General features: G+C 51.1%; 1 protein-coding gene across 2 annotated transcripts in view; it reads left to right on the forward strand.

The window, feature by feature from the left end:
• Positions 1-13,084: 13,084 nt before the first annotated feature.
• dpy19l1l (dpy-19-like 1, like (H. sapiens)) overlaps positions 13,085-13,881 on the forward strand; it is a 127,561-nt gene continuing 126,764 nt past the window's right edge. The window contains exon 1 of one of the 2 annotated variants that reach the window (XM_063056854.1): positions 13,085-13,500. In XM_063056854.1, coding sequence (XP_062912924.1) covers positions 13,248-13,500 — 253 coding nt within the window. In that variant the 5' untranslated portion in view covers positions 13,085-13,247. The remainder of the gene's footprint in view (positions 13,501-13,881) is intronic. The other variant, XM_063056865.1, reaches the window with a different exon arrangement.

Raw genomic sequence — 13,881 nt, forward strand, 5'->3', positions numbered from 1 at the left:
ACATGAGGCAGGTGTGATGGGAACATGAGGCAGGTGTGATGGGAACATGAGGTAGGTATGATGGGGAACATGAGGCAGGTGTGATGGGGAACATGAGGCAGGTGTGTTGGGGAACATGAGGCAGGTGTGATGGGAACCTGAGGCAGGTGTGATGAGGAACGTGAGGCAGGTATGATGGGGAACGTGAGGCAGATGTGATGGGGAACGTGAGGCGGGTGTGATGGGGAACATGAGGCGGGTGTGATGAGGAACGTGAGGCAGGTGTGATGGGGAACGTGAGGCAGGTGTGATGGGGAACGTGAGGCAGGTGTGATGGGGAACGTGAGGCAGGTGTGATAAAGAACATGAGGCAGGTGTGATGGAGAACATGAGGTAGGTATGATGGGGAACATGAGGCAGATGTGATGAGGAACATGAGGCGGGTGTGATGAGGAACATGAGGCAGGTGTGATGGGGAACATGAGGCAGGTGTGATGAGGAACATGAGGCAGGTGTGATGAGGAACATGAGGCAGGTGTGATGGGGAACGATGCAGGTGTGATGAGGAACATGAGGCAGGTGTGATGGGGATCATGAGGCAGGTGTGATGGGAACATGAGGCAGGTGTGATGGGGATCATGAGGCAGGTGTGATGGGGAACATGAGGCAGGTGTGATGGGGATCATGAGGCAGGTGTGATGGGGAACGTGAGGCAGGTGTGATGGGGAACGTGAGGCAGGTGTGATGGGGAACGTGAGGCAGGTGTGATGGGAATCATGAGGCAGGTGTGATGGGGAACATGAGGCAGGTGTGATGGGGAACGTGGGGCAGGTGTGATGGGGAACGTGGGGCAGGTGTGATGGGAACATGAGGCAGGTGTGATGGGGATCATGAGGCAGGTGTGACGGGGAACGTGAGGCAGGTGTGATGGGGATCATGAGGCAGGTGTGATGAGGAACATGAGGCAGGTGTGATGGGGAACATGAGGCAGGTGTGATGGGGAACATGAGGCAGGTGTGATGAGGAACATGAGGCAGGTGTGATGGGGAACATGAGGCAGGTGTGATGGGGAACATGAGGTAGGTACGATGGGGAACATGAGGTAGGTATGATGGGGAACATGAGGTAGGTATGATGGGGAACATGAGGCAGGTGTGATGGGAACATGAGGCAGGTGTGATGGGGAACATGAGGCAGGTGTGATGGGGAACATGAGGCAGGTGTGATGGGAACATGAGGCAGGTGTGATGAGGAACGTGGGGCAGTTGTGATGAGGAACGTGAGGCAGGTGTGATGGGGAACATGAGGCAGGTGTGATGGGGAACATGAGGCAGGTGTGATGGGAACATGAGGCAGGTGTGATGGGAACATGAGGTAGGTATGATGGGGAACATGAGGCAGGTGTGATGGGGAACATGAGGCAGGTGTGATGGGGAACATGAGGCAGGTGTGATGGGAACCTGAGGCAGGTGTGATGAGGAACGTGAGGCAGGTATGATGGGGAACGTGAGGCAGGTGTGATGGGGAACGTGAGGCGGGTGTGATGGGGAACATGAGGCGGGTGTGATGAGGAACGTGAGGCAGGTGTGATGAGGAACGTGAGGCAGGTGTGATGGGGAACGTGAGGCAGGTGTGATGGGGAACGTGAGGCAGGTGTGATAAAGAACATGAGGCAGGTGTGATGGAGAACATGAGGTAGGTATGATGGGGAACATGAGGCAGATGTGATGAGGAACATGAGGCGGGTGTGATGAGGAACATGAGGCAGGTGTGATGGGGAACATGAGGCAGGTGTGATGAGGAACATGAGGCAGGTGTGATGGGGAACATGATGCAGGTGTGATGAGGAACATGAGGCAGGTGTGATGGGAACATGAGGCAGGTGTGATGGGGAACATGAGGCAGGTGTGATGGGAACATGAGGCAGGTGTGATGGGAACATGAGGCAGGTGTGATGGGAACATGAGGCAGGTGTGATGAGGAACATGAGGCAGGTGTGATGGGAACATGAGGCAGGTGTGATGGGAACATGAGGCAGGTGTGATGAGGAACATGAGGCGGGTGTGATGAGGAACATGATGCAGGTGTGATGGGAACATGAGGCGGGTGTGATGGGGAACATGAGGCAGGTGTGATGAGGAACATGAGGCGGGTGTGATGAGGAACATGATGCAGGTATGATGGGGAACATGAGGCAGGTGTGATGGGGAACATGAGGCAGGTGTGATGGGGAACATGAGGCAGGTGTGATGGGGAACATGAGGCAGGTGTGATGGGAACATGAGGCAGGTGCGATGAGGAACTGGAGTGTCCTCAACTAGTCAGTGAAGGGTCAGTTTCACTGCAGGACAAGAGTGAGGTGACCATGTAGTGTTGATCATTAGGGACCACTGTTCTACTCCTGCGGGTATATGGGTCTGTCTGTATGTGATTAATGTCTGAGGACAGGGAAGTTTATGGCACTGGGCTCCACTGCATGTTCACAGATGCTCATGCACAGTACACACGTTCAGACACATTCACACATGCCCGCAGACACACTCATGTGATCACACACATTCACGCCCCCCACACACACTCACACACATTCACATACACTCACACACACGCACATACACTCACACACACTCACATACATGAATATACACGCACACAAGTCCACAGACACTCACACAAACGTGCACACACATTCACACATCCCAGCACTCACACATATTCACATACACTCATTCACACTCACGCACTCATACACACATTCACACATGCCCATACACCCACACACACATGCACACACATTCACACATGTGCACACAGACCATTGCATACATATGTGCACGTACAGACATGCACAGACTTTCACACATACACAGCACTGTGATGATCCAGGAGTCCTGGTCAATCCCCCAGGCATCCCTACTCATGTGGGCATTTGCCCCATTGTTGTGTGTGATCTTGCAGTGCTCAGTCAAGCCCTTTCAGAAGCGTCAAGGATGTGAAGGATGCTGTTTGAGTGTCTGGGCACAGGTTGCCGGCCGAAATTTCCCATGGATGGTTTACACCGCTTCCAGTGTATGGGGCAGGATGGTTCCACAATTATGTTGTAGCTGAATCTGGAGGCATTAACCCTGACCCTGAGGTGGAGGAGTTCTGGTTGCAGTGGGTGGGCACGGGGTGCAGTGTGAGTGTGGTAGGACAAGACGTTCTGGCCAGAGGATATGGCACTCTGGTAACGGTGCAGGGTAACTCAGGGTTAAATCAGCCAGCATGGTGGGGAGTTAAGGGAAATTGTCAGTCCTAACAAGCCCATGGAGGTGACTGTCTTTACTGCCTCCTGGGCAAGACACTCCACACCAGCCCTCATTCCCCTGATCCAGAGCTCCCCACACATTCAGTTCATTGTCTCCAAGGTGATCAGTGGTGAGAGGAGGAAAAGAAGAACATCGATATCAATCAAATATTTATCACAGAACAAAACAGTGAGAATGGCAGGAATTTCCCAGGGTCAACATTCAGGATCGCTGGATCATGGAAAAGACCATCTGGGAAAGATCCTCCTGCTGGAACTGACAGACTGAACTGGAGAGCCCTGATCATTATTTACTTCTTAGTGAAACTGTTCCCGGTCATCCTGCGAATATATGTCTCATTTCCATACCTGTCACTTGATGGTTTGTAATCCCTACAGCACTTTGCTTCACAAGTGCTCAAAAATTAAATCTAGTCTCCCTTCGGGACCTCTAACATCGAAAGGCTGAAACCCATTCTTCCTAAACCACAAGATGACTGACAGCCAGTGGCCTGTGTCTCCCCCCTACACCACCCCCCCGCAACACAACCACCACCAGCCACATCCCTCCCTCAGCCTGCATCTGCCTTTAGGATCTCCCTGGGTAACAAGTCCAATCCTGGGGAGGGGGGGCATGGGAGGAGACAAGCATGGAAAAATAGCCAGTAAGAGCCCAGCACTATCCCCAGACCAATTAATATCGCCGGTGGTCATTGGTCCTGCTACCATTTCTTTAAAAATGGATTTCAGCACCTTCCCTGCCACCGATGGGCCTTTCGTCCTCGTTGGTCACATTATAAATAATGGGCTTCAATCACATTATAAATAATGGGCTTCAATCACAGCCTTCCGATCGGTGGGAGATGTTTTACAATCTGTGGAATTCGAAAAGATGACAACTCGCATCCATCCTCTTCAACATCACCTCCTTCAGAAGATGCAGGTCATTGGTCCTGAGATCATCATCTTCCAGATTCATCCATTTCCTCAGTACTGGTTTCCGCGGATCCTAATTCTCCTGTCACTCTTTGTCACTACCCACCGTTTCTGGGATGTTTTCTGCATCCAAAAGATTTTATTTAATTCCTCCGCTCTTTCTTTACTTCCGGATATATTTTTCTCATATCTCCGTGTGTTAGGGACCCACATTCATTTTTGCTACTTTTCACTATTATAACCCCACAAAGGCTCTCAGTTTGTCTTCTTGATTGTCACTCAGACTGGCTTGAATTCCACTTCTCAATTCATGAAGTCCCAGTGTGGATCCCATTCCAGGAGAACTAACTCACGCCACTTAGTCCATCTAATTTGCTTGGGCTTTCCTGCAGTAAAGTACCACCAGTGTCAAACACAAGTCCCTATACATCGCATCCCTGAACTGGTGAAATAACCAGGGCTGGACTTCACTGGACTGGGAAGACTTCACTGGATGCTACAGCAATAACTGGGTTGGATTAATATGAGCGGATTACCGGCAATGACTGAACTACAGTGGTTCTGATGAAAGGTCATTGACAAGAAACATTAGTCTGATTCTCTCTGCAGAGATGTTACCTCACTGACTGAGTGTTTACAGAATAGTTAGTCCTGTGCTGCAGTCAAATGGATAGGATGGCTGGAGTGGATAAGCAGAACTGGGTTGCTCAGAACTGGGGGTGGCTTAAGCACTGGGGCAAATTAAGGACTGCGGTGGCTTAAGGACTTTGATGGGTTAAGGACTGGACAGGTTCAGGACTGGAGCAGGCTAAGGACTATGGCGGGTTCAGGACCAGGACGGGTTAAGGATTGTGGTGGGTTCAGGACTCGGATGGGTTAAGGACTAGGGTGGGTTGAGGACTAGGGTGGGTTAAGGACTGGGGTGGGTTAGGGTCTATGGTGGGTTAAGGACTGGGGCGGGTTAAGGACTGCAGTGGGTTAAGGACTATGGTGGGTTAAAGACTGGGGCGGGTTAAGGACTGTGGTGGGTTAGGGTCTATGGTGGGTTAAGGACTCTGGTGGGTTAATGACTGTGACAGGTTAAGGACTATGGTGGGTTAATGATTGGGACAGGTTAAGGACTATGGTGGGTTCAGGACTGTGATGGGTTGAGGACTATGGTGGGTGAGGGTCTAGAGCAGATTAGGGACAAGGGTTGCCTGTTGATCAGGTTGGAGTAAGCCCTGGAGTGGAATAGAATTACAGTATGCAGACAGGAATAGCTGCCATCAGCTGCAGGAACTGACCCAAGACATTTTCCTGCATGCTGACAGTGTCCTGGAGAGGTGAGTAACTCTCAGTCAGACTGACGCCTTGCCAGCTAATTCTGTCAGCAGCTCTGTGAGAGAGCAGTCTTTGCATTTCTTTCTTTGTCCCTTCACCAGACAGGGAATCCCCAGGATCAGACACACAATATCCCAGCATTATCCCAGCCACCCAGGTTGTTGGGCAAGGTCTGTCAGACAACTGTGATCACAGCCTCCACACAGCACTGCACTGTCCATGGTCTTGTGAGTTCCCCTCGCTGACAGTACTCAGGGAGCCTCACACTCTGGCCGTGGTGGTACCGAGAGAGGATTGTACTCTGTGAGGGTGGTACTGAGAGTATGCCATACTATGGAAAGGGCCACACAAGATGTCACTCCTTTGGCACTGCCCCATCCACAGTGAGACCCTCCTTCACTACTGCCCTTCCTCCAGTGTGATAGTTCCTCAGTATTGCCCCTCCCAGAGTGTGACATTCCCTCAGTACTGTCCATCCCAGTGTGACACTCCCTCAGTACTGTCCATCCCACAGTGTGACACTCCCTCAGTACTGCCCCTCCAACAGTGTGACACTCCCTCAGTACTGTCCATCCCACAGTGTGACACTCCCTCAGTACTGTCCATCACACAGTGTGACACTCTCTCAGTACTGTCCATCCCGCAGAGTGACACTCCCTGTACTGTCCATCCCACAGTGTGACACTCCCTAAGTACTGTCCATCCCACAGTGTGACACTCCCTCAGTACTGCCCCTCCAACAGTGTGACACTCCCTCAGTACTGTCCATCTCACAGTTTGACACTCCCTCAGTACTGTCCGTCACACAGCGTGACACTCCCTCAGTACTGTCCATCCCACAGTGTGACACTCCCTCAGTACTGGCATTCCCATGGTGTGAAATTCCCTCGGTAATGTCCATCCCACAGTGTGACACTCCCTCAGTACTGTCCATCCCGCAGTGTGACACTCCCTCAGTACTGTCCATCCCACAGTGTGACGCTCCCTCGGTACTGTCCCTCCCACAGTGTGATGCTCCCCCGGTACTAACCATCCCACGGTGTGAAGTTCCCTCGGTACTGTCCATCCCACAGTGTGACACTCCCTCAGTACTGTCCATCCCACAGTGTGACGCTCCCTCGGTACTGTCCCTCCCACAGTATGATGCTCCCTCGGTACTAACCATCTAAACGGTGTGACGCTCCCTTGGTACTGTCCATCCCACAGTGTGACACTCCCTCAGTACTGCCCCTCCCAGAGTGTGACACTCCCACAGTACCGTCGATCCCACAGAGTGACACTCCCACAATACCGTCAAACCCACAGTGTGACACTCCCTCAGTACTGTCCATCCCACAGTATGACACTCTCTCAGTACTGTCCACCCCATGGTGTGACACTCCCTCAGTACTGTCCACCCCATGGTGTGACACTCCCTCAGTACTGTCCACCCCACGGTGTGACACTCCCTCAGTACTGTCCATCTCGCAGTGTTACATTCCCTCGGTGATGTCCATCCCACAGTGTGACACCCCCTCAGTACTGTCCATCCCACAGTGTGACACTCCCTCAGTACTGTCCACCCCACGGTGTGACACTCCTTCAGTACTGTCCATCTCGCAGTCTGACATTCCCTCAGTACTGTTCATCACACAGTGTGACACTCCCTCAGTACTGTCCATCTCACAGTGTGACACTCGCTCAGTGATGTCCATCCCACAGTGTGACACCCCCTCAGTACTGTCCATCCCACAGTGTGACAATCCCTCAGAACTGTCCATCTCGCAGTGTGACACTCCCTCAGTACTGTCCATCCCACAGTGTGACACTCCCTCAGTACTGTCCATCCCACAGTGTGACACTGCATCAGTACTGTCCATCCCACTGTGTGACACTCCCTCAGTACTGTCCCTGCAACGGTAGTGAGGAAACATCACACTGAGAGGGGTGGTAGTGAGGGTGTTTCGCATAGTGTGAGAGGTGAAACTGAGGGAGTGTCACACTGTGGGGAGACCATAGTAAGAGTGTATCACACTTTGGGAGGGAGCACTGCATTGTAAGAGTCGTAATACTGAGAGAGTGTCACATTGTTGGTGTGGAAGTACCAAAGGAGGTAATGTCTGGTGTGGTCCATTTCTGCCCCTTAGTCTTATTTGGGATTGATCATTATCTTCAGCTGATATTCAGAGAGCAGCTTGTGGGATCTTGCCATGCATGCAACGGCCATAATGCTTTTTTGGGAGGGTGGAATCACGCACCCTGTTTCACTGGCCCCCTTCATTCCAACCTGGCCCCAACATCCTACAGTGACTCCCCCTCTCCGTTCCAAGGGTCCCTGCCACAAGGTACCTTCACCCAGTGATGTTCACACCAGCCACCCGGTTGGATGTCCCAACGGAGAGCCTGATGTTCAGCTGATGCTGAGGGTGGGCCCCTCCACCTCCCACCAGCGTGGGTCAATGTGCCCCCTTGCTCCGGTCTGATTTCAATGTGGGGTGCTCTGCTCCATCACCAGACCATACATGTTAACACTCAGTCTGAGAAGCAGCTCCCTTGCAGTGTGACACCCTCTTCAGTGATAGCCCGGCCTCTGAAAGCCGTGGGAGTGCAGCCATTCTTGAACTCAATGAGAGAAGTTGGAAACACAGGAGACTGACAATGGAATCTGTAACAACGCACAGAACGCCCGAGGAGCTCGCTGGAGGAAATGCGCAGTCTGGACTGAATGAGTAGAGGGGAGATAAAGAGTATAAAAAAGATGATCGGTCGGGGAGGGGCTAGAGCTGGCAGGCAGCTCACATAAGATGCTGGGGGAAATCGACAGGTCAGGTAGCAACTATGGAGGGGAATAAACAGTTGACGTTTCAGGCTGAGACCCTTTATCAGGACTGGAAAGGAAGAGGGCAGAAGTCAGAAGGTGGTGCGAGAGGGGAAGGAGGACAATTGCTCTGTCTTGCATTTTCCATCTTAATTTCAGATTCATAAGAACAATGCACTGTAAAAGAACAATGAAACATCTTTAATGGTGGAGAGATTTGGCTTCAGTCTGGGTTGGCTCCATTGAGGGAGAAGAGGAGGGAGGACCAGAAGTCTGGAGTGGAATGGAGCAGACAGGAAGACCTTGTGACAGATGGCCAGCTATTAACACAGATTGCCTGATTTCAGAAAGTTCGGTGAGGAAGTAAAAGAGGGGATAAAAGAGTAAGCGAGTGTGTGTGTGAGTGTGAGAGAGAGAGAGAGAGAGAGAGAGAGAGAGAGAGAGAGAGAGAGAGAGAGAAAAGATCAGCAACAAGCATAAAGTGGATTCAAAATTATCTCCCCTCCTCTCCAACAACCACCTCATACTGTCTTCCCCAAGAACGGACTGTGTACTCTCCCCCTCTCTGCTGCATGAATGTTCGCCCCTCCCTCCCTTCCTCCATCATCGCAGCCCTCAACTTTAAAACGGGAGCAGGTAGTTCTAGCTCTTGAGTCTTGACAGAAGGCAGGAGGAGCTGGCAGTAGCACCGAGTGCCCTTGCCTGCCACCTAGTGAGGAGACCTCAGCACTAGGAATAAATGCTCGAAAGCCATCTGTCAGGCTGGAGTGTGGGTAGGAGAGTTAGACCAAAAGAAGAACATTTTCAAAGGGCTGGCACATATGGACTCCTTTTGCAGTGTTCTTGTCTAATGAGTAACTATCTCAAGTTAAAACAATGGCTGCTAAAATAGCAGCCAACAATCAGAGGTCAGTCATTGATAAGTTCAGTTGGGAATTTGGGAAGTTGGAGGAGTGAGTATCTAGCAATGATTACTTGGGGTTGGTTATGAGTAGATTCTGGTAAGTGATTTTCTAGTTTTGGATTGCTTGGTATAGACAGATTCCTAGATGCGGATTACTGACATCCAACTCTCAGAACAGACCTTCTACTCCCAGCCCCACTAAGTACAGACATCAGGCAGAGGAAAACATCAGAGGTCTCCTTGGGAAGGGGAATGTTCACACATTCCTGTAGGAATCTCCAGAGCAGTGACCCAAGCCCAGAGTAATGTATAGTAACCCTTCCCATCAGGTCCCTTCTGCCCTCCACATTAGACCAAGTGCGGAGCTAGAGTGGTACAAGTCCTTCATGCTTCCAATTGTCATAGAAAGAGGCCATTCAACCCATCAAGTTGATGCCAGCTCACACAGCAATCTCTTCTCCACTAATTTTCCCTGTAACTTATTCTCCCCATATTCCCATGCTCCCACCCTTTCCTTCCCCGCATTCCTGCTTCCACAACTCACCAACACAATGTGGCCAGATACGGTGTCTAATTAACCCACCGATCTTTGGGGTGCAGGAGGAAATTGGAGACCCCTGGAAGACCATGCGATCACAGGAAGAACGTGCGAACTCCACACTGACGGCACATGATCTTGGAATGAACCCAGGTCACTGGAGCTGTGAAGTGCTAGTTCTCCAGCTGTCTGCACTGTGATAGACATTGAAAGAGAAGATATGAAAAGAGGGGTTGCTGGGGCTTACTTAAGCGGTGGGGTAAGTGATTGGGATGCTAGGGTGTGGGATCAGAGACTTAAATCTGGAGTTTGTGGGTTTAAGGCCTGAATTATAACTGGGAGAGAGGTACACTCTGAATATTAGAGTTCCAGGGGCTGGGATTGGGCGGGATGTCTGATGTCAGGGACCAGCGTATGGGGCACTGGGGTAAGAGATCAGATCTGGGATGAGATCTAAGGGTCAGCGGGTCAGAGCCAGAGAATAGGTCACAACTTGGAGCTGGGGGGGGGGGGGTGTCATAAGTAGAAGACTAGGGGTCAGGGGTCAGAGCTGGAGGAGGGATGGAGGATCAGAACCAGGTGCCTGGGGGTCAGGGGACAGAGGTCAGAGCTAGTGGGACTGATGGTCAGGGCCTTGAATCTGGGAGCCATGAGTCAAGGAGATGGGTCAGGAGTTGAAGCTTTGAGCTTAGGGTAAGTGGTCAGAGTTACCAGTCTGAAGGTCACAGGGTTCAAGATCTCAGATACTAAACCCAAGCCAGTGAGGAATATTCTGGTACACCCTGAGGGTCAGAGATGAGGGGGACAGTATTCACTGACAATGAAATTAGGAAATGTTGTTGATAGTGAAGGTTATCTTAGATGTCAGGGGGATCTTGAGCAGCTAGAGAAGTGGGCAAAGGAGGAGTAAATGGATTTCAATACACATAATTGTGAGGTGATGCATTTTGGAAAGTGCGTCCAGCATAGGTCTGAAACTGTGAATGGTAGGGAACGAGGGAATGTAGTGGAACAGATGGATCTAGGAATACAAGAATATATAGTTGGTTGAAAGCAGCATCACAGGTAGACAGGGTGGTGAAAAAGGTGTCAAACATTCTGATCTTCATCAGTCTAGGCATTGAGCATAGTAACTAGGACATATGTTGCAGTTGTACAAGTCATTGGTAAGGCTACATTTGGAGAACACTTCTGTTGGGGTCATCTACTGTATCTGGTGCTCCTGATATGGCCTCTTCTATATTGGTGACACCTAATGTAGATTGAGGTCTGCTTTGCCGAGCACCTTCAATCCGTCCTCAAAAAGCAGGATTTCCTGGTGCCCAACCATTTTAATTCCAAGCTTTATTCCCATTTTGACATGTTGCTTCTTTACGGCCATGATGAGGCCACTGACACACTGACACACCTCATATTCCATCTGGGTGGCCTCCAACCTGATATCATAAACATCGATTTCTCTAACTTCAGGTAATTTTCACCGTCCCCCTTCCCTCCCCATTCTGGCTCCACTCTCACCTCTCCCCTTCTCATCTGCCTATGACCTCCCTCTAGTGCCCTTCCTCTTGCCCTTTTTTCCATTGTCACGGTGGTCGCTGGCAGGACTGGAGCCGGGTGCGGAGGAACAGTGGAGGATACAAGAAGTTATACACAGGAGTACAAACAGAGCATGACCGAGCAAATTACTCTCCACAAGCACAGTATTAAACGAGAGTCACAGGATGCGTGAAACCTGCGCCAGTCGCAATTAACCTGACCAGATTAAACAGAAAGCACAAGAGCTTAATAATTCATGTTAAAACAACAATTAGTAAACACAAGTCCTTGAGAAACCCAATGGTCCATGGCATGAAAGCTGTAGAGGCCTACAGGGCTCATGACAAACAAGAGAAAATCTGCAGATACTGGAAATCCAAGCAACATACACAAAATGCTGGAGGAACTCAGCAGGCCAGGCAGCATTTATGGAAAAGAGTAAGGTCTTGGCCCAAATCTTTTCCATAGATGCTGCCTGGCCTGCTGAGTTCCTCCAGTATTTTGTGGGTTCATGACATCCATGGTCCACTCTCCTCTCCTATTAGATTATTTCTTCTCCAGCCCTTTATCTTTTCTACTTATCACCTCCTATGTCTTTCCTCCTCCTGCACCCACCTGGCTTCACCTATCACCTTCTAGCTTGTACTCCTCCCCCTCCCCCTCCCCCTCTTCTTATTCTGGCGTCTTCCCCCCTCCTTTTCAGTTCTGATGAAGGGTCTCAGCCTGAAATGTTGACTGTTTATTCACTTCCATTGATGTTGCCTGACCTGATGACTACCTGCAGCATATTGTGCGTGTGTTGTTTGCAGTACTGTGTATGGTTTTTGTTACCTTTTTATAGTGGTTAGAGTGGAAGGAGAGCAGAAAGGATTTACAGGGATGTTGCCAGGAGTAGAAGACCTGAGGTGCAGGGAGAGGTTGGCCAGGCTGGGTCGTTATTCCTTGGAATGTTGAAGAATGACCCTTAAAACGATGAGAAGCATAGATAAGATGGATGGTAACACACACAACACGCCGGAGGAACTCAGCAGGTTGAACAGAATCTCAAAACATTGACTGTTCGTTTCCACGGAGGCTGCCCGACCTGCTGAGTTCCTCCAGTGTGTTGTGCGTTTTGCTTTGACCCCAGCATCTACAGAATATTTTGTGTTTACGATAAGATGGATGGTAACAGTTTTTTCCCCAGGACAGGGAAGTCCAAAGCTCAGGTTTTAAACTGAGAGGGAAAATATTTAAAAGGGACCTAAGGCGGCAACTTCTTCACCCAAAGGGTGGTGAGTATATTGAACACGTTGCCAGAGGAAATTGCTGAAGCAGGTACAGTAGTATGATTTAAGAAATACTTGGATAAGTATGGAGGAGTGGGGAGGGGAGGGCAATTGGCTCAATACAGGAGACTGGGACTAGCTGAGTAGACTGTGGGTGGTATGGAGTGGTTGGTTTGAAGGGCAAGGATCTGTGCTGTATTGCTTTATAACTTACTGGTTGTGACTTGACTAGATTCAGTTACTCAGGGTGATTTACAAGGACTGTATTGCTTAGGGTGGGCTGTTAGAGGTCAGTTGCTAGGATTTGGTTACTACGGGTGTTGCTTGAGGTGAGTTGGTTGCTAGGGGGTTTGTTACAGGGGGATGGGGTGAATTTCTGGGTTTTGGTTGCTTGTGTATGTTGTCCAGGGCTGGCTTTGGCAGAGTCTGAGTTGCCAGGGGTTTGTAGCTGGACTGCGCTGCACGCTCTGAACGTTGGGCGTGCGTGCTGGGAGCCTGGAGTACTTGCTGTGACCGCCGGTGTCACCTCTTGTCTGCATTGTGCCCTCCTCTCCTAGCGATGTTGCCTTGGTGACTGTGGCGGTTTCGAACTCAAGGAGAGGAGTGCAGGGCTGGTGCCGCCGCTACGCTCGCCCGAGGCTCCGGCGCAGGCCTCGGCCTGGCCTGCAGGCAACGCTGGGATGGCGATGAAGATCCGCAGCGGCGGCAGGAGCAGCCGGGGCCTGGCTGAGGAGCGGCAGCGCTGTCCGCCCGCCAAAACCAGGGTCTCGCAGAAGGGCACTAGCCCGCGCCGGGACAGGCGGAAGGACTGCGCTGCCCCCGAGGCCAAGGCTGGCGGCTTGGGATTCTCCGGCAAATGGGTGTCCGGCATTGGGGAGCAGCTCGGCCTCCATGATGGAGCGATCAGCAGCCTAGGGACCACCATCCTACTCGGTGAGGGGTGGGGGCGAGAGGCAGCCTGAGCAGGGGAGGATGAACGGGGTGGAAGGGATTGTAGTGTAGAGAGTGGTGGGTTGATGCAGGTGAAATAGGAGGGGATGGGGATCCGGGTGTGGGAGGGAATGGAAGATTGTCTGAGAAAGGAGGGGTGGGATAGAGAAAAGGGGAAGGGAGGAGTTTGAAAGGGGAGATGAAGAAAGTACGGAGGGAGGTGGTGGGGGTCGAGAGGGACTGAAGAAGAAGCTTCAGGCTGGGAAAGAGGAGGAGGAAAGGGAAGTTAGTGAGATAGTGAGGAGGACTAGGTGGGTGGGAGGAAAAGAGGCAAAAGAAGCTGTGTTAGTTGGAGGGAATGCAGTTATTTGAGGTGGAGTAGAA

The sequence above is a fragment of the Mobula hypostoma genome, chromosome 1 (assembly GCF_963921235.1).
Source record: "Mobula hypostoma chromosome 1, sMobHyp1.1, whole genome shotgun sequence".
In the NCBI taxonomy this organism is placed as follows: Eukaryota; Metazoa; Chordata; class Chondrichthyes; order Myliobatiformes; family Myliobatidae; genus Mobula; species Mobula hypostoma.